The 22,014-nt window shown below is 39.1% G+C and overlaps 2 protein-coding genes across 3 annotated transcripts in view; one reads left to right on the forward strand and one right to left on the reverse strand.

Moving 5' to 3' along the window:
- The window catches only part of TAP1 (transporter 1, ATP binding cassette subfamily B member), a 682,515-nt gene that overhangs the window by 275,742 nt on the left and 384,759 nt on the right, over positions 1-22,014 (reverse strand). The window lies entirely within an intron of this gene.
- Positions 5,773-22,014, forward strand: part of BMP5 (bone morphogenetic protein 5) — a 123,756-nt gene continuing 107,514 nt past the window's right edge. Inside the window, exon 1 of one of the 2 annotated variants that reach the window (XM_084966073.1) lies at positions 5,773-6,902. In XM_084966073.1, the coding sequence (XP_084822199.1) occupies positions 6,413-6,902 (490 nt within the window). In that variant the 5' untranslated portion in view covers positions 5,773-6,412. 2 annotated transcript variants of the gene reach the window in all.

A 22,014-nucleotide genomic window follows, 5' to 3' on the forward strand; every position in this document is an offset into this window, starting at 1 on the left:
TAAAAAAAAAATGATATGGAAAAGTAGGGCTGATAATTAAAGCATTGCAAATAATAGTATGCCATCAAGGCAGCTTTGCATCAGAAAAATTTAAAAATTCCTTTGAATTGTCCTGTTTTGAACATATCATGACTGGTGACATTTGTAGACTGTATTTTCCACCGAGGACTAACTTGTTCATGAGAATGATGGGGATACATCAGCAGCTGTGCCTTGCATTGATCTGTAAGACTCCTACAAATTGTGAGCTGGTTAGTATTAGGTAAGGTACTTCTAGAGTCCTCCATTTGCTTAAGTGTGAAGTAGGAAAAACGTGGGTTGAAAGACTTGGACTTTGGGACTCTGCAACTCGTTTTATCAAATGCCTTTTCCCTTGCTCCGGGCATTTTCAGACTCATCTCATCCTGTGTGTGCCTCAACTCTGTATATACCCGCCCCAGCCTTGGCAGGTGTGGTGTTCGTTGCTAATGACTGTTAAGACAAAGTGGTCCATTCCAGGGCTTCTTGCCTTGTCGTATGGGTCATAGGAACAGCACCAAAACTCCAAACTAAACTAAACAAATAAACTGTTACAGTTCAAAGCCAAGGAGGTATTAACTGATAGCAACAGAATTTCGTTTTTTGTAGTGGTCAAGGGCCACTTTAATTCAGTGGACAAAAAGAATGTATACATGTATGTGTAACTGGGTCACCATGCTTTACAGTAGAAAATTGACAGAACACTGTAAACCAGCTATAATGGAAAAAAGTAAAAATCATTATACAAACAAACAAACAAATCAGTGGGCAGTCACCTAATCAGTACTCCCTGTAATGACAGACTAAAGATACTCTGTAATGCTCATGCAACTCATTCCATGATGTTTTTCCTTCTGAGTCATCACAGTTGCTTTATATTGACAAAAATTTGCACTTTGATTCACAGCCATGGGATGAAGCGTGCGATCGGCCAGTTTCTGCATGAAAGGAACCTTTAGTAGTGTCAGTGAGCCTATCTCTTAAGAGATACCGCGATTTGTCAATGAAGGTCTGATGAATCTTTATAGTGTTTCCAGAGAATACGCCGTTTAAAAAAAAAAAAATCCCTGGAATATTGTTCATCTTTGTTAAAAAGGGTGGTTGTTCAACAAATACTAATTGAGCTGCTAATATGTACTGCTTGACGCTGATGAATAAACTAAACTCAGTCCCTACTTTTATGTTGCTTACATTCGAGCTTAACTCTGAAGAAAAAAGTGGAAATATCTCTTGAGTAACAACCACTTTTAAATAATAATTTTATGTCCTGAAATTAACTGAAATGATAATATATGATTGTAAACTCTGTGAGGACAAGAATCATTTTTTTTTTTTTAAGGTGAAGCATATTGTGCATAGTAGTCACACAGTGGGCAGTCAATAAATGCTCATTGAATGAATAAACAATTCCAAAAGCTGAGTAGTTATGAATGAGGGTTTTTTTTTTAAATTAAAAAAAATTATTTTTCTTTTTTGCTTTTTAGGGCCACACTCTTGGCATATGGAGGTTCCCAGGCTAAGGGCTGAATTTGAGCTACAGCTGCCGGCCTACACCACAGTCACAGTAACGCCAGATCTAGGCTGCATCTGTGACCTACATCACAGCTCACAGGCAACCCTGGATCCTTTAACCCATTGAGTGAGGCCAGGGATCGAACCCAGATCCTCACAGATACTAGTCGGATTCATTTCTGCTGCACCACAATAGGAACTCCTGAGTTTTTAAAATGATGAAGTGCTCTACAAATGAAATTATTTTTTCATGGTTAACTATGTAACTGCTGAATGGTCAACCGACCTATTTTAAATAGTCCATCCATTTGGATGATGAAGAAAACGTCTGTCCTGATAATTTGACTTACCACCTGTCTTGGGGTTAGTTAATTGGAGTCTTTGCCGGATAAATCCTTAGATCAGTACTTCATAATGGTGTTTACTTTTTAATGATTGAATGTTGATTTAGTCTCCCGTAAGCAACTGTTAGCGTACTTACTCATGAAATAATAGAAAACAATCTGAGGAGCATTTAATAATACAAAGCATATTGACATCCCCTGTTCACTTAAAGATATTCAATGATGTCACCATTCATTAAAAATAAGACCATTTTATTTCAAACATTTTGGATCACTATCATTATTCGTGTCCAAGGTTTCTTTAACAACTATTAACCAGACAGCAAGTGTAGGCTACGTGTCCACGATTTCAGTCCCTTTCTGGTTTGTGCAGGCAAGTCTGTCAGATGGTGGTGTTGTAGCACCATCCTGCCTGCCTCCGGGCCTCTCCTATGCACACCATCGTCTCTGTTTATGTATACGCTATGTTTGGGGCTCAGAAAGCGTGAACTGAAAGCAATTTAATATCACAGACGCTGCTCTGTTTAGCACTTGTGCAGGTATTCACCAAGAAGGTTCTAGAAGGGGCTGCCTGCCCTGGACTCTCCAGCCTCCTGCGTGGTCCCCCCCCCCCCCCCCTTTCCCCTGCTCCTTCCAATGCAATCTACGGTAGCTTCTGTTGAAGAATTTTGGGATCCTGTGTACATGATTTTGGATTGTTTTCAACTTGAGAGCTAATTTAGGAGCGCAGATACCGCTAACATTGGGTATCTGTCTTCCCCTGCAGTCTTATCTTTCAATTAAGATTTTTTTTTTCAAGGAGCAATGTGTAACAACAACAATGACGACAAGAACAACAGAGCCAGAAGTGAAATAGAAAGACTCTTCCAGAACAAAACAGATTTACAAATGCTTCATCTTTTTAGAGCTAGTTTCTTTTGAAAGGCTGGGGAAAATGGAATCGTCTTTTGGATGTTGTTGGTTTATATATCCGTGGGCTAAGTGTATCCACTTTTTGTAGGGAAAAAGAAAAATGGGCAAGAGGAATGACAGTGGGGGAGTACTTCTCCAGGCATTCTGTTGTCTCTGTTTCCCACCAGGAGGCCACTTGTATTAGTCTATACCCCAGGCAAACTCTATACTGTGAGAGGTGGATTTTTAATGAGGATTCATCTTCTTGGAATGTGCTTATCTTTAGGAACAATTCTTGTGATGCCCTGGATGTTTCTCCTGTCCCAACTTCTTTCATATGGAATATATTTATTCAGTCTGTTCAATGACTTATACAACTTATAAATACATGCTCTGAAGTTTGGAATATTTATACCTTGCAGTTGCAAAATGCTTTATCTTCTAAATTGCTCTTACATACTTAGATACACAGTAGCCTGGAATCCCAATGATACGGTAAAATACCTTTACTTTTAATTAAAAATGACTGCCTTTTCATTTGGTGGTAAGCATTTCCCCTCTCTTCCTGGCAGGTTTTTCTTTTCTTTTTCTCTTTGCACATGTTGATCCTTTTGAAGAAATGAATGTTTGCCAAATCTAGTCTGAGATGGAAGGGAAGGTGGGGGTAGGGTGAATACTAGGAGTTCTGACTAGGAATGCTAGCAACTGATTAACAGAATAGAGGTAGACTATATGCCTGGTGAAGCAATTAAATTACGATTTCACTGATTGTTATTATAAATCATACTTTGTGAAAATGAATGTCTGGGACTCATGACACCTTGATTCATTTTTAATTTTCACTTGTATCTTAGAGGAAGAAAAAATCAGCGCATGTGGAAGACAAGAATTGCTTCTTCCTCCAGGGTAACTGATTTTTATTTGTAACTCTACTCTGTGCTCTAGAGACATGAAGCAAATTCATAACCTTGATCATTTCTGCTAAAAGGTAGCGAAAAACTGGAGTACACTTTATCTGGAATATGTTTCATAAATGCAGTGGAGAACCCTTTTAACTCAAAGTAATTGATTTGAATCTGCACCAGTGACAAAAAAAAGCTTAGTTTTGTTTGGATATGGAATAAACCATTTCAAGAATTTTAGTGGTTTAAGCCATTTTCGACTGAAATGGCATTCTTTTTTTTAAATTTTTATTTTATTTTTTATTTTACTGGCATAGAGCTTCCTTTCTTTCTTTCTTTTTTTTTTTTTTTTTTTTTTTTTTTTTTGTCTTTTTGCCATTTCTTGGGCCGCTCCCTCGCTCCCTTGGCATATGGAGGTTCCCAGGTTAGGGGTCTAATCGGAGCTGTAGCTGCCGGCCTACACCACAGCCACAGCAACGTGGGATCCGAGCCGCGTCTGTGACCTACACCACAGCTCACAGCAACGCCGGATCCTTAACCCACTGAGCAAGGCCAGGGATCGAACCTGCAAGCTCATGGTTCTTAGATTCGTTAACCACTGTGCCACGACGGGAACTCCTAAAATGGCATTCTTTCATTTACTTTCTACCTGCACTACTGCTATTCCTGTGATAGCTGTGTTACAGAGGTGTTTCATGTCTATCAGTACTTGGTTTTGCTACTGTGGCTTCCTACTTGGCCAGGAATAAAGAATTTTCTGTAGGGCAAGTATTAAACAGCATCATGATGTTTGAATGCAGTGTGTTGGTGTAAGAAAAATGATCCATACAATAAGAGTCCACGAGCCCTTTCAGTGTCTTGCCTTCACCAATAAATTGTAGACTTATGAGAAATATGCTTTGCTTTAGACATTCAGAGGAAATATTTAAAAAGAAATTAAATAAGAAACTAGGCGCCTCTGGGTAGGGTAAAGGAAAAACATTAAAATTTCATAATAGTTCTAGAATTTGCTCGATAAATCTACGCTGGTAATCAGAATACTGTCCCAGACAATGAAAGTACTGTGAGCTCTAAGGTTAAGGGAGAACTTGTAAGGAAAATTATAGCTGCACAAAAACATTGTAGACTTCCAAATTTTAAAGGCATTAAACATTAAGGATAAACACATACTTTGCTCATTTCCCTGGATTAAGTGTGGTATTTAAGAAAGGTGTGCACTTTCCCCATTATACTCATCAAGTTTTAAAAATGCAGATTTCAGTATGCATGTGGTCATGAAGAACATTTGACCTGCGTTTATTTGCATGGGTTAAAACAAATCAAAGCACCGAGTAGCATTTATGGGAAATATCTAATTTGTAAGTCTGTTTACATTTCACCCGAAATGACTGGAAAGTTAAGAATCATGACACCATATTTTAGGCTATTTGTATTTCAAATGCACTGAATTAAAAAAATATGAATATACGTTTCTGCTGAAAATTTTGATATTTAAAGATCACTAAAGCTGAGTTGTCTCATCACCATTATTGAATTATTATAACTACTGCTTTGGAAGCTAGAATGTATTTACTGGTGATTAATTCCCTACTGCATTTTATTCTCAAAAGATCTGGCTATCACTAAGAAACAACAGATTAACCTCGATTTATGACTCTTCCTTTTATTTTTTAAGAAGTAAACTTTATTAACTTATAAAACCCAGAAATAACCTTAAATATAGGATGGAGACATGTCCTGTACATTCAGCCACAACCTGAGACTTAATATAGAAGTGTATTAAATGAGTACTATTAAAAGAAAGATCTAAAAGCTTCTCCTATAAAGTTGGTGACAAAATTTTCAGTCTACTGCTTGCAAGCTGGCTTTTTCCTCCCCTAGAATTTAAATGCTTCACGCATCACTGTGCCGTGTCAGATGCGTGGCTATAAAATTGCGAAAATGGAGGCTTTTCTGGTAGCAAAAGGGTTAAGTTCTTTTTGCTTTACCAGTTTCAAATTACAATGAGAAGCCTCTTCTTTCCCAGCAGGGTTGTGCTTACATTACTCTTTAGATCTCCCTTGAAGAGGGCTGGTATATTTGTGCCTGCTGGAGGTGGAAGTAACAGGAAGGTTTTCAAGTAAATTCAGGAAAACACATTGACTTGAATAGTACAACCTTGAGTCTTGTTTTACACTAAGACGACACAAAAGATGTTAAAGTTATCACCAAGCTGCCGGACAAATATATATTCCAACACCAAGGTGCAGACCAGCCTAGATCTGTGATTCAGAAATCAGGATTTGTCTTGGAAAGAGCTCAAAGGTTGAGAAGAACTCAAGAGCAAGTGAAGATAACTTTGGGAACTACAGTTTATCAGAAGATCAACTTTTGCTCATTCAGATACCAAAGGCCTGATTATCATATATTCATATAGGAATGCCTAGGTCATCTGATCAAATACTGTTAGCCGTCTTCTGCTACATCCATGCAGCAAAAACTCTTAACAACTGTGGATAATTGGAAATCTGAGTTTCAGCTTTCTTAGGAATAACTACTCTTGACATAGTCCAAAATATTTAAAATAGGGCAAGAAAATCAGTGAGGATGCTGTGTTCAGAAATGTCACTGTCATGAAGAATAGGTAAATTTGTTTTTCAGCTACTGGGAAAGTATACCTCCTAGGAACTTAGATCTTTTTTTTTTTTTTTTTTTTTTAAGAGGACAAGAAGGACTAAAAATATCAACTTTTGCTTTTGGACAAAAATGCATCTGACTGTATTTTTACTTAGGGGTATTGTGGGTTTCCTCTGGAGCTGCTGGGTTCTAGTGGGTTATGCAAAAGGAGGTTTGGGAGACAACCATGTTCACTCCAGTTTTATTTATAGAAGACTACGGAACCACGAAAGACGGGAAATACAGAGGGAAATTCTCTCTATCTTGGGTTTGCCTCACAGACCCAGACCATTTTCACCTGGAAAGCAAGCTTCCTCTGCACCTCTCTTTATGCTGGACCTGTACAACGCCATGGCCAGCGAAGAGAACCCCGAGGAGCCGGAGTACTCTGTGAGGGCGTCCCTGGCAGGAGAGACCAGGGGAGCCAGGAAGGGCTCCCCAGCCTCTCCCAATGGGTACCCTCGCCGCATACAGTTGTCTCGAACGACTCCCCTGACCACCCAGAGCCCTCCTCTAGCCAGCCTCCATGATGCCAACTTTCTCAACGATGCTGACATGGTCATGAGCTTTGTCAATTTAGGTATGTTGTTCGTTTATTTGTTCATCTCTGTTACTACAAAGTGGAAGTTTTCCTAATGGTAGAGTAGCTGCCTGGTAGGTGGTCATGTTTATATAAAGTCATTTTCTATAACTCTCCTCTCCAGCTTCTGTTTCCTTTCTTTCATTGATGCAATGTTAAGATTTTGCCTTAGGCAACCAAGTCATCTATATACATAGATGTTTAATATAAAAAGCTAAAATTAAACACATGGTTTGGATAGATTTGGGTCTTTTTATATCTTGTTAAAATTTCAACCTTGCTTACATGTATGAATAAACAGGCAATAATCTAAAAAAAGGAGAATTTATGGGGATAGCTATGCTATAGGCAAAAGAATGATGACAATAATATTAATGCAAGTGTTTACAGATGGAAAAGTAAAAGCTGCATTCTGAACCATTTTTTGGGTCAGTAAGCTAGAAAGCATAGATGTCTATGCTGTTTAACTTTCATTTAGGGGAGGCAACCACTCTGAAAATATTGATGTGAAAGTAATTAAGATCAAATAATACTGTAAAAGATTACTATCAAAGACTTTCAGAGATAGATGCTGAAATTCTGTGAAAAACATTTTGGGAGAAAGTTTCAATCTAACGTTTTTGAACTGTGACGGTTAAAATATATGTTACTCATTTGATTTTTTTCAGAAGCAAGAGAAATGTAAAACATACTATAATGGTCTTATCATTTAAGATAAAAAATTTCAATGGAAAAATTCTTTAGTTAGCATTGTTAGAGAATAGTTTTAAAATTATGTTTTATTGACTGCTGGTTCTGACAATACCCCCCAAAACCGATATTGACAATATCAAATGAAATATTAGTGCCCCGTATTTCATCTTGCAATGATATTAAAGGATCACCACTTGAAATGATTTTTCCAAGGGCTGTAATTTTCTTCCAATTTTTTGGTAGAGACTGAAGGTGAAAATTTACCATCTTCAGATACTAAAAAAGAAAAAAATCTTAAAATGTATTTATTTTTGAAGACAAAGCTTAATCAACAAATTTAATCAGTTTTTAATTTAAGAACTTTGAAACTGTTTTAAAAGTGCAATCTGCTTGGACTTAAAACTGACATGTTTTATTACACACTTAGTTAAAAACTTCCTTGTATAATATGTCAAAATATTCTTTGAAAAGTCAGATAGCAACAAATCTTAATAGCACATGATGCCTTAATAATATATGTTGCTTAATATGCCCTCCTCATTTGCTCTGAGCAATCCTAGCAGGAAGGATAAGGTGCCTAATAAATCATGTTTCACGTTACTGGAGACAAAGCTCTCATTATAAGTTTTAGTAAGTCATCACTGGTTTCCCTAATCAGTTGTCCTGGGGGTCTTTTCTTCTACATGCAATTAGCAGGTTCAGTTTGGAACTTTCAGGCTGTTATAATATGTCTTAATTCTAAATTAGTTGATTGCTTTTTCCTAGTATGAGTGGCATGCAAATGTGACCCATAGTCTTTTACTTTGTAGCAATTTCTCAAGATTATTCAAGAATTTCAACTAGTTATCATATTTTCACAGAAAAAAAAAAGACATCTAGTGTGATTTACATATTAAAATAAATCACTGAAAAAAAATCAGTTCAGGTTATCTAAAATCTGACAGGAAAGAATTTCTTATATTATCTACTTTATAAAACAATAGCTCAGTCATGAATCTGTCCTAATAATATGTTTTATTGTAACTGAATGCTTTGATCATTCACAGAAGAAGTGCATTTGTTTTTTTAGAAAGGAAGTATGATTTTTGAATCTGTGTGCCATTATTTTCTATAAATTGACATAGCATAAGAAAGCCAAAACCAATAATAAACAGTTTTATTCAGTGACTTCTAGGACCATTTTTATCATTAAAGAATACTTACATTTTTAAATCCATAAAATTTTGGTTATATTGTTTGGATTATAATAACAAAGCAGTTTATTAGCTATGCCACAGAATATAATTATTTATTTTACCTAGAGAAATGACACTAGATATAAGATTCAGAAACTTTGTATTTATTTATTCTTATAATGCTCAAGTTGTGAGTAGTGATCTGTCTTCAGTAATAAACTGTATTTTTTAATTTAATAAATCCAAACTAAATGTCTCACATGAAATTACTGACAAATTGATTATGATACTAAGTGAGATTTTCCTAGTTGTCTCTGAGGAAAATTGATCCATGATTTTATGTTATTTTCTTTAGACTATATACCTTCTAATCCATCCAAAGCTTACAGTCAATCACTGCTTAGTAATAAGCTGTAGCTTCTGTATTTCTTCCATAATAAAATAGGTCACAGCACACTTAGAAAAGGTAAAAGTGTAATATCATCATTAACTGCACCAAGACTTTCAACATTTCTTAATGTAACATTTGCTAACAAATATTATCTACAGCCTTTTTCATGTTCTATAAGACTGAAGAGAATTTTATTTTATTTTTTTTAGGATCTTAAAAGATACAGTGGAGACTAAGCACAAATGATCAAATTAGCAGCAGGCAAGGGATTTGTATTGAGGAAGTCACCTGGATATTTAAATGTGTGAAAGGAATCTACTGACATTTCCTATAATAGGTTGAATTATATAAAAAGGATCTAGTAGCACCTTGGTGTTAATGCTTGCCAGTGTCATTTTCAAGTCAGATAATGGGTTTTCTACAATTATCTTGTCATTCAGAAAAACTTTTTTTTCCAATGTAAATTTTGCTCACCAAGAACAATTTAATATAATTAAAACTCTGAATTGTATTTAACAAGATATCTATTTTTTAAAATTTCAGATGAGATTAGTTTTATGTTCATAAGTAAAAAATAGATTAGAATTTACTAAAAGGAACAATACAACATGAATAAGTTGCCCCAAGGCCAATTCAGCAGCTAAATATGAAACCAAACACATTATTCCAACCTCAAAATTAGGTTAGTGATTTGTTCACTTGGAAGAAACAAATATTTATTATTATATGAGAAGAAACTTTATGCTTTATTTTATCCATTATTCTTAAGCCAACTTTTATCAGTCTTTGGCTTTTACAAACTGACTTCTCTGCTTTGTCCCTGAGACTATTGGGTATCAGTGGAATTTTGCTTAGTTGATATCCCATTATTTTGCTAGTAACAAAAAATATCTTTCTGGTAAACTTTTTCTTTTTAACCATCTCTTTTGCAAAAATGGTAAAGGTTAGTTTATATATCAGGTAACTTTGCAAATAAAAGGAATGATTAGGTAATTTGCTTGCAATATTTAAGTCTATCTCTAGTTTACATAAAAATAAACAAGTAGTGCATTTCTCGGATCTTTTAGTTAGAAACCGATTTTATTTGATTACTTGGCGACAGTATAATTAAAATGACATAACATTGTACTTTCAGAGGAAATTACAAAAAACAGTAAACACAGAAAATTCACTTTTATATGATTCTTTGTCTATATGTATTTCTCTGATAAAGAAGAACTTTGGGTTTATTAATGGGCTTTGATCAGTTGGCTTGGAGTCAAATACGTCAATATAGTTCAAGAATATATGTTCATTCTCAAGCATAAAAGTATAAAAATGTGATGCTTAATTTTTATTCATATTTTATAGCACCGTTAGTGCGTTAAGATATGAAGTAGAAAAAAGCTCTTTCACAGTTTTAAATTGAACCCTTCTTTCCTTACTTCCCTAAATCATTAAACTTTCCTGGTACTGGGAGAAAAAAAAAAACCGCTTGTGCCCTCAGCTGACAGATTTGAAAGACATCATTGATATTTATTGTTGTTTTTGGCTGACTCAAGTGCCCAGTGGAGGGAATGTGTACACAGATATACCTCAAGATGCCTGTCTCTGTAGTCTCTCCAACAAGGTGATTAACACTTGTGTAACATAAACACACCTATAAACACACACAAGACTTTTTTTTTTGAGGAAGGGGGGATGGGATGGGAAAGATCCTCTAAAACCCTTGTCGTACGCATTCGTGGATTATGCCTGGAATAACAAATACTAATATTGGGTGAGACCATCACTCCTTACAACTTTTTTACTTTTGAAGAGAAAAGAAGTTGCTGATGGTGGAGGCCTTTGCTCTCTTTCTCATCAACCCTTGGCTTCACACGCACCCCCCACCCAGGAGGGTTCTCCTTCTCCTTTCAAGCTCTGTTCTTGACAACTGATGGGCTTGGCTGCAGAGATCGTTATAATCATAGTTTAATTAAAAGTGTTTTTGCATGTTTTAATGGTCCGTCACAAACTGTTAGCTTTAGAAGTTTAGTCAGAAGTTCCAGAAGCTGGAAATAAGAAGCTGTAACACATGTTAGAGGAGCTCACCCCCCACCTCCAGCCTCCCCCCTTTCATTCTTCCATTTCTCCAGTGTCGCCACCCTCTCTCCTCACTCCCCTCCCCTCCCATTTTTTAGCTTTTCTCTGCAGTTCTAAGGCCTCTCCAGCTCCAGGCGTTCTTGGCACCCCTCTTCTGACTGCCCCCACCCTTCCTGGGATCTGTCTTTGGTCCTCGTTTCTTCATAGCTGGAGGCTTAGATTAGCTGAAAATCAATTCGTCACAGCTTGATCATTTAGGTACAGTCTCCTGTTTTCTCTCTCGTTGAGAAGGAAAAGGTTAGGATGGGCCAATTGCAGCCTCCACCCATCAGGAGAAAAGCCCCCCAGGGCATCAGAACCTCTCCGCAGTTGCCACCCCCTTTAATTGTTTCTCTACCACCCCATTCTTCTTAGCCTGCTCACCTCTCCCCGAGGAGCCCATTGACTGAGTTTAATTGTTTTTGCCTTTACTATTTTATAACATAATTAAAATTTAAAAGGGGGAAATTCAAGGGAAAGTTAAAAAAAATGCGCCACGAAACAAAAATAACGCTAATCAAAAATGCGGTTTGTTTTCGGTTTATAAAACACGTTTGCGTATGTAATTTTCATTGAATAGTCCTGTCACGCCTGTGAAGAAATTATTCGTTCCTTTTTGAGGTTGAGAAGAGATGTTGAGAGAGTATAAAGAGATCAAGAGTAACATTTGGAGGCAGAGAACAATGAGGATGAGGCCAAGAGAGAAATAAAGTATTTTTTTCAAAGCCCCTAAAAGGAGGAAAATGAATGGAATGAGCGTTGGGGGTGTTGGGAACCGCGCAGGTGGAGGCTGTGTGGGGAAACCCTCCGTCTACTTCATACTTGGCATTTAATGCCACATCCCCAACCACATCAGCTCCGGGGGGAAACCCTTTCATCCTTCCACAGCGAATCCCGGAGTGGGGACAAGGGCGGGGGCGCCCAGTGTGTGTGTACGAGGCGCATACAGACGGGCTACTCACCCTTACAGCCATAAATAATGTAGTAGCTCAGCTTGAAAAAACCACAGGTTGAAGGAAGAGGCTTCCCTGACGCAGAGAGGGGCTGAGATCAGAGGAGCCACTGAAAGAACTGGAGTGAAACAATGCATTCCTTGTTCAAGGGAATATTTATGAGTGCTTCTTTGCACCTTAAGTTCATATTTTATTGGCTGGGCTGTGGGGTTTCCCCATTTGCTCATCTCTTAAAAATAATACCCTTCCTTGGCTAAGATAGCCTTTACAATCCACCAGTCAGCCCTGACAACTGGCTCATTTGTTTGGGGGGAGAAAAAGGGTGTCGGGTGTGATTTTGATGTCAGGTTGGGATGTTTAAGATTCAGTTGTGGACCTTAAAGTTAGGACAGCGAGATAAAAATCAGAGTGGGAGTAGTCACCTGCCTTTTTTGGGAGAGGTTGATAAGAATCTATGTAACCAGGTAGTAACCCCAGATTTGTATGAGTTTTGTCTAAATGGCTGTGATAAAAGGACAGCCTGCTAAGGTAGAGACAAAGTCTATGCAACTGTACAGTGCTTAACGTGAGAAAAAAAAAAATCATTTGTAGATTTGTGGTTTTGGGACAAAGGGAAATAACAGCAAAACCTCCATCCCCAAAGGGAGTGACTATCATATACTTGGAAGGCAGTGAATTACACAAATGTGGTATAAAATGTGGAACTCCAGACCTTGTGTAATGTTACACTGTTTGATTGGTATAGAAGTTAAACTGAGTTATGGGCTATTTTCTAATTTTTAAGATGATGACGCTTCCTGTCTCTACAATGATGTGTCGTTTTAATTTACTTTTCACAAACAAGGGAGTGTCAGTGCTTGCCTTAGAGAACACAACCCGGCATTTCAGAAATAAATACATCTAATGAAATGATCTCATAGATACTGTGTTGATTTCACTTCTTTCTGGAAGTAAATAACAACTTTTATTGTTCTTGTGGTTTAACAGCTTTCCTGAAGTTGTTTGGAATAAAGAAAATAGTTTAAAAAGGTCAGATGCGAATCTCATTTGAATTTCACGCAGGCCTGTGAAATGTGGCACCATCAAAAGATTTATTAGCATTTATGAACCCCTTTCAGCTAGGCTGTCCTGATAGGAGAAATTCATTACTATTTGTGGTGCACACATTTTCTGTCCCTATTGTAACTTTGCCATTTGAGGGAGGGACAGTCTATTTTCAGAGCCTGAAGTCCATGGCATATTACTGCTCAAATGACTTTAAAGTTTAATTCTAAGACCCCCTTGCCCCCCAAATGGAGTTCCCTGTGGCACAGTGGATTAAGGATCCAGTGTTGTCACTGCAGTGGCTTGGATTACTGCTGTGGTGCGGGTTCAATCCCTGGCCTGGGAACTTCCACATGCCAAGGGGATGGCAAAAATAAATAAATAAATAAATAAATAAATAAATAAATAAATAAAATCAAGAGGGAAAACTGACTTTCAAGAAAACAGTTTAATTATAAATTAAATCTAATTGCTTTCCTTTCTGTGCTTCCATCACAGAAGCAGAGAGGGGCATAGAAGAAGCCAGCATGCCTGGATTGAATCCCATAGTCTACACTTCCTAGCAGGGTGACCTTGGGCAAATTACTTACATTCTTTCTGTGCCTCTGGTTCCTTGCCTATAAAAGTGCTGCTGATAATAGTAGCACCTTCCTCATTGGGTGTTGAGAGGATTAAATGAGTTAATCGTATATAATTTTAGGAACAGTATTTGGAACCTAGTGAGACCTCTCTAAATAGCTGTTGTTGCTGGAGTTGCATTTGTAGCCAACATCTGTCTCACATTTGCAGAAGCAGCTGAATAACTTTGGAGCCCAATGCAAAATGAAAACGCAAGGCCACTTGTTTAAAAGTTATCAAGAATTCCAAGATGGTGGCAGCAGAGGATCAGACCCAGCGCAGGGCCCTTCCGAACGCACAAATGATGACAGTGTCACAGTAGCAGGAATCATGCCCTGTTCATCCTTTTTTATTTCCAGTGGACAGAGACAACACGCACAAACAAACTGAATCATTTGAGGAAGATTTAATTCACCTTATAGTATTTCTAATGTTGTGGGCAGAGCTTTCTGGAAAAACCGTGATAGTGCAGCCCCTGTAATAGCAGAGGAGCCTTCTTTCACAGCTCCTGGGACAGAAGCAGAAACAGGTATCAGAGAGCTCAGAGGAGGAGTTCCTGTTGTGGCTCAGTGGAAACGAACCTGACTAGTATCCAAGAGGATGTGGGTTCAATTCCTGGCCTTGCTCAGCGAATGAAGGATCTGGTGTTGCAGCTCCAGTTTGACCCCTAGCCGAGGAATTTCCATATGCTGCAGGTGTGGCCCTAAAAAACAACAACAACAACAACAACAAAAAAAAAAAAAAAAAAGAAAGCAAAAAAAAAGAAAGCTCAGAGAAGAGCTGTGGGGGAGGCATCCTGCCAGGAATGATGGACCTTATCTGACGATCCAGGCAGCCAACCCCTAGAGACTCAGCAGGGAGGGAGGCCAAGGAGGAAACACCCAGACCTTACTTTTCTGCCATTCCCATTGGTTGTTCTTCACTGCAAGCTGAACGTCATGGAGCGCACTGGACCAGCTCTGCAAGTCAGCCTCTAGGTGCAGAGAGCAGGGCAGAGAAAGGTGGAGAGTGGGTCTCAAGACATACACGGGAGATATTTAGCACAAATGCCTACCTGGATGTGGGGCGTTTAGTCATCAAGAATTCTGGAGTCACTTCAATTTCAGGGCAAGTTACTGACACGGATGTTAATCTTTGTCCTCATTAATTTATGGCAAGATTTAAGAGACAATCATAATTGAGCATGAGAGTTAATTAGCCCACAAGGTGGTGAAGTAAAGTGGCAGAAAAAAATTCTTAAATTGCATCTGGATCAGTAATTTCAGGTGATACATTAAAACTCTTCTAGAGCAAACTGAAATTAAAAACAAAAACCTGGCAAGGCAAACGGTCGACTACCATTGCCAGTCACAAAACAGCACTGAAAGGGCTAGCATGTATGCAGACATGTAGAGCAAACACAAAGTGCAATATATGCTTTCAATCTTTAGGCCTGTTTATCCTCAATCCTATGTCATTCTTCCTGAAATGACCCGTGACTGTGTGTTAAAGCTTTTTAAATTCCGAGTGGAATCATATGCTCTTTTCCACAGTTAACGTTGCAGGCAGCAATAATGTTAGGAGGAGGTAAATTGGGATTATTGTCTCTTCTGTGCTACCTTTCCTCTCCCCTCGCAGAGTTCCTGTGACTCACAGAGGGAGAACTTCGTGGAGGAGCAGGTGTGTCTGCTGTTTGGTTCTCATAAATAACCAACCACAAAGCCTCGAGGCGAGAGCCATCCCCCTGGCCTTTAATCCCAGGTGAACATTGAGTAGAATGGCTTCTTTCCAGAAGAAGCCATGAAGGATGGTAATTTTAACCTGACTGTACTCTATAGTTGTCAAAAGCAGAGGAAGGAACAGTTCAACTTGGGAATGTTGTAGGCACCGTGACAGAGACATTGTAGACTCATCTAGGGAGGAAGAAGTGAAGGCCATCAATTAAATAGGTGTTATGGTTAATGTTTTGTAGATGTTTCCTTTGCTCTGAATAAAGAGGGATTATTTGGTTCTCTGATTATCTCCGTAGGGTTTAAGTGTCAGGGTTTTGAAGTCAGACTCTTTGGAATACCAGCTTTGTATTGACAGCTGCCACATCCTCAAATAAACCATTCCACTCCATTGGAACTATCTCCCCATCGGTAGAGTGGAGATCATAATACAGAATTGGAGCTAGGACTTAATAAGGCACGGTTATAGATGTCAGGACCCACATGAGCAACGTATGCCATTAGCAGTCCCTCTGGCTACGACAGCTACTTCTGCTTGAGTGGGATCCATGGGGTTCTGCTGTTTGAGTTGGTGTTTTAAACCCAGCCCACCAGACTGTCAAGCAGATGCCTCCCTGAAATCGTGGAACATGGTGCACCTGCTTTTCCTCTATCCACAAGATAATTAACGTGACTTTCAGAGACTCTGTCTTCAAGTTGGACAGTTGGTGGACTGTGCTCCCTCCTGGGGGTGTCCAGAGAAAGGTGGGTCCACAACAGAGCTGTTGGCAGCTGTGGGGCTTCTCCGTGATCACCTGAAGGCAATGCTTTCTGTGAGGTGCTGCTGAAAGGGGCTTTTCAATTACTTTTGGTCCGATTCGTACAACGAACCCAATGTTTTACTTTAGATCCAGGTATTACCTGTTCCATTTCCTTGCTTGTTGTCAAGGGGGAACACTGATGGCAGGCCAAAGGAATCATATAGAATTAGACAACTTTTGGTTGTGGAGACATGGCACTCTCTAAAAGACCCTTTGAAAGAAGGGAAAAGATCTTGAGTTTTAATGCATATTTCAGGAGACAACTTGTTTTTTTAGTTCTAATTTAAAAAAAAAAGTCCATTCATGATGAAAATCTTGGTGCATAAACTGCTGAACTCGAAAAAGGGAAACCCACTCTGGTCAAATAATCATTCAGTCCTGGAGCATTTGGTGGTGTCTGTTACTCAGATCGTGTTTGAATTTGTGATTTTCTAATTTGTTTCTGTTCTTATTACTAGTTATATCATTATTACCATTTTGTTTCTATTTCAAACAATTCAGCCTTAAGTATTTTGACTTTCCTAGATTATTTGTTTTTGTTTTTCAGATAACAGATCTTTTAATTAATTTTCTTGAATTGCTTCTTCTTATAATATTTTAAAGCCGAATGTGAATGTATGGGTTTTCCCAAAAGTCACACAAAAGACCATAATAAACTGTAGACCTCTTCTGTTTACAGTATCTATCTGTAAAGTCATCACATTGACTTTCGATATCTCTTTTTCTTTTTTTCTTTCTTTCTTTCTTTTGTATTTTGAGGGCCGCACCCGTGGCATGCGGAGGTTCTCAGGCTAGGGGTCCAATCGGAGCTGTAGCCAGTGGCCTACACCACAGCCACAGCAACATGGGATCCAAGCTGCATCTGCGACGACACTACAACTCACAGCAACGCCATCTTTAACCCACTGAGCAAGGCCAGGGATCGAACCTGTGTCCTCATGGATGCTAGTCAGATTCGTTTCTGCTGAGCCACAACGGAAATTCCAACTTTTGATATTTCTTAATATGTTGAGTGGGAAAATATGGATTTATTGCTTTTTCATTATTTGATAACATGCTGAGAGATGTCATTAAGATGCTCTTTGCTAAAGTCAGTTGTGATGAGTGAAGTTCTTACAATAAAATATAGATTCCAATTAAACACATTGACATAATCAAATCAACAATGAATATTTTTCCTTCATACTGCCACATCAAAAACAGTTCTCATTCTACACTTATTTACTTGGAGGAAGCATGTATCAGAATTAAGCAGACTGTTTATTATGATTATGTGTGTGTGTGTCAGTGATATCTTTGAAGTTTATGACACTGTCATATAATATTAAATGGTGGTATAGTGGTAATCAAAACAACGATGACAGCAATAAATATAATTCCTGTACTGGGGACTGGCTAAGTGGTTTAATGACATGCCTTATTTTAATTAAACTGCATCTCAGTTTTATGGATAAATATTTTTCTATTCCCATTTTATTGGCGTGAACATTGAAACTCATTAAAGGTTAAGTAATTTACGTAGGTCACCCAACTGGGAAATGGCAGAATCAGTGCTGGAATCACAATCTATCTGACTATACAATGTGTTTTTGTTCTTTGCCACTCCTTGTTAGCTAGGAAAGCTGCTTCTGAAGTATACAGACAGCCATGCAGCTTTTAACCACAACAATGTTCAGGGCTGATACTGTTTGTACATCATGGGCCTCCCCTACATCACTGCAGGGTCAGGCACTCAGCAAAGTAGATGTGACACCGCAACATACGTCTGTGCCTCTCAGCTGGCGTCCTGAGAGGTCTTTCCTTCAGTCATTGGACAAGTGGACGCTGACTACCTAGCGCAGGGTCAGGCACTGTGGAAAGACTCTGCCTATCCCAGGGCCAAGATCTCAGGGCAAGAGGAGCCAGGTCCAGGCCAAGTCTCTGATTCCTGAGCCAGGGTTTTTTTTTTTGCTCAATGTTGCATACTTTAAAGAAATCACACACAAAGAGTCCAGCACCAAGTAAAATTAAAAGCACTAACAAACATGATCTAAAACAGTGTGTTTCTTCATTGTTGAAATAACCAGGGAAAATTAACCTCTTGCGAGTAGAGAAAATCTTTTTCAAACCTCAGTCCTTTTTTAAAAAAAGTGCTTCTTACCAGCAAATAGAACCTCAAGAATAGTCCAGAAAGCATAAGGCAGAGGTAGAACCAAAGCTTAGGAGGCTCTGTCTGAAGTCTGCTGTGTCTTGATTAGACTTTACTAATATGAGGCTCTAGTGATTTGGGGGGAAATATCTAAAAAAGAAGGTTTACATTTTACTCTGGATGCTTACTGCATGTTCCAGAGCCTAAGTGTGTCTTAAATATTCATTCTTTATTTGCGTTGTAGTTAGGGGAAATAAGGGTAAAGGTCATACAATTTTTCAAACTTATGTTGTTTGATGTGTCTACATCTTGACCCTAGACCCTACCTCACTGCTTCATGTGTGTGCTAATGAGGCTGTGTGCGGTGTTTCTTGTGACTGTACACACTGAATATGATGTGGGTTCAGGGTATAGTGAGTGATTGAAGGCATATTTTGCTATGTGGAGATAGAGAATTCCAAGAATTGGTCCACAGACCTCTTGGGTACATTGCTTTGAGTCTGCGCAGGATACGGGCATCAGACCATTATTACTTCAACTGATTATTGAGAAGAATTGACCAATATTTTGCAACTGTTTTACTCTTTGCTAACGATCTGCTGTGACTGCAAAATGAAGATGCGCAGTAAGATGTGCCTCTAAGACTTCCAGTACGCTATCCCTGTCTTTGGGGTTGATCTGTTAATTCATAGCAACAAAACACCAGATCATCAGAGTGAAATAATAGAAGAATTTAAGACTTGTAATGGTTTCTACTCCACTGGAATCCACTGTCTTTCCAGAGCATTGGAGTTTAGGCAGTGCCGGATGTGTGCTGACGTTTTAAGTACTAGCATTTACTTCTCACAAATTGACCCCATTTTACAGATGCGAAAGGTGAGACCCAGAGATGTTAAGTCATTGGTCCAAAGTCGTACTCCTTGTTAAGCGGAGGGCTGCATTCAGAGTCTCTGCTACTCTGCTGTGCTGTGTTGTCTTTGTAAATGCTGTTGGGAACATGGTGTTTGGAACATGGTTTGAACCGTGCAAAGTTCGATATACTTTTCTAGCATTTCCTGTATTGGATTTGGAATAGTTTCACTTCATTAGTAATGCTTTATATTTTAGGGAAAAAAAAAATCTCTAGTAATGAGTTTACCAAGAGTCTTATCCCCAGACTTGGGCTCTTCCCGGCTTTCTTCTGAACTAGGTACTGTGGCCTCTTGAAGGAGGTGGATATGATTCTCACAAGGCGGAGGGAAGGAAGCGCTTTGCAGGCACCAAGGAGACTGACCTTTGTGCCACACAACCAACTGGCCGGTACTGAGGGATGGAAAGGGGATCTGTGTTGATTCTCCCCTTTAAAAGGTAGACTTGCAGGAGTTCCCGTCGTGGCTCTATGGTTAATGAATCTGACTAGCATCCATGAGGATGCAGGTTCGATCCCTGGCCTCGCTCAGTGAGTTAAGGATCTGGCGTTGCCATGAATTCTGGTGTAGGTTGTAGATGTGGCTCAGATCCTGTGTTGCTGTGGCTGTAGTGTAGACCAGTAGCTGCAGCTCCAATTTGACTCCTAGCCTGGGAATCTCCATATACCGTGGCCCTAAAAAAGCAAACAACAGACTTGGCGTGAGCTGGAGTAACATTTGGCAAAATAGAAAAGAGGTAGACTATCAACGTTGCAAACAGTCACAGGCCTCAACTGTGGTAGGTGGAGGTTGGAATAAAGAATAGTGAGTTCGTTTGGATGCTGGAGAACTACCCAAGTACCGACCAGTGTAGAAGGGCACGTAAGCGGGGCTGCCCTGCAACTGAGGAGTGCCTTGACACAGCTTTTCTGACCCAGCCCTGGACTGGCCAGTGAGTTGTAGGAGAAGCTGACTAAACTGGCAGGGTGGGCCGCAGGACCATCTAAACCTCCAAGTTAGGAAATTCCTGCTGCTGCAGATGGGAACTCTGGCAGATAGCCTCTGCTCCATCCTGCCAGTTACGGCTGAAGTCTCCTCTGTGTTCTCGATAACACCAAACACTCCACATTTAATGCACATCTCTTGATCTGAAGCAGCGAGAGCCCTAATCTCTTGCACATGTAAAGTGCCTTTCACATAGCTCACTCATTGCCCCTATACCACACCAAAGCTAAATCTATTATTTCTGTTCCTCAGGTAGCTTATGAATGAAAAGCTAAGGCCCTGAGATACTTAATTTTTTTTTCCCAATAGAAAATATTTCTGGGACCACAACACTTCTCGAAGGAAAATGCTGAAGGGCTTGAGGACTCTCAGATGCCCTCAGTTTCAACTGCCCTTGGCTCTCAATTCCAAGCAAAGAAATCAAAAAAGGATTGTAAAAAGCAGGGATGAAAAACTTCACATATCAAGTTTTCAGTGCCAGAGGACTGATCTCTGCTTTGAAAAATAAGTCAAGAAGTAGCTGCAGGAGTCCCCTGGTGGTATAGTGAGTTAAGGACCTGGTGTTGTCACTCCTGAGGCTCGGGTTGCTGCTGTGGCTTGGGTTCGATCCCTTGCCCGGGAACTTCTAGAAGCAGCAGGCCCTGCGCTGCCTCCCCCCTCCCCCCAATTCTGTTTCTTTCTCTTTCCTTCACCTAATCACTGCTACCCAATCTACCCACAGCCTGATTGTAAGGTAAAGAGAGGCATGAATAATCTCAATATCTGATTTCTAATTATTTAGGCTTAAACGTACTTAGAAAGTCAGAAGATAGAATTATTGTTTATGAAAGAGTCCAAAATCATATTTAATTTAAAATTGAACTAACTTCATTGTCATAATAACTCAAGCCCATGCTGAATCATGATTATTTAAATCTCTTGGACACTTTCAATCGCTGACTCTTTTAAATCAGATTTTGTTTGTTTGTTTTGTCTTTTTAGGGCCAAACCCACAGCATATGGAGGTTCCCAGGCTAGGGGTCTAATCAGAGCTGTAGCTACCGGCCTATACCACAGCCATAGCAATGCCAGATACAAGCCTCGCCTGAAACCTACACCACAGCTCATGGCAATGCTGGGTCCTTAACCCACTGAGCAAAGCCAGGGATCAAACCTGCGTCCTCATGGATACTAGATTTGTTTCTGCTGAGTCACGATGGGAACTCCTAATGAGATTCTTAGTAAGAGGATTTCATTGAAAGCATTTCTAGATCCTGTTATGGGGTGTATCTGAAGTTTTATTGTCAAGTAAATTTCATCTATAATCAAATAAATTTAAGCAGTAGTAAAATAGGTTTTGATATTTTCAGATGAGACTTCTCACGATCTTTATTATGCTAGTGAGCATTACGAATGCCTGACACGAGAAAGAGGGTTATATGGTTTCCCATGTGCCTTGGACTCTGAAACTCTCCTGATAGAGCCCCACAGAAACCTAGGAATACTGGAAACTCAATCTGAGAAACACTCTTCCATGTGGAAATCCCATTAGATGAAAGCCATTTTGGAAATATGGCAAAGTATTATGGTGAACTAATTTGTTGACATTGTGGCCATTTTATATATC

This window comes from Sus scrofa, chromosome 7 (genome assembly GCF_054392235.1).
Source record: "Sus scrofa isolate SSC_HxYL_T2T_F1_AM1 chromosome 7, Sscrofa_HxYL_maternal_Yorkshire_Landrace_v2.0, whole genome shotgun sequence".
Classification (NCBI taxonomy): domain Eukaryota; kingdom Metazoa; phylum Chordata; class Mammalia; order Artiodactyla; family Suidae; genus Sus; species Sus scrofa.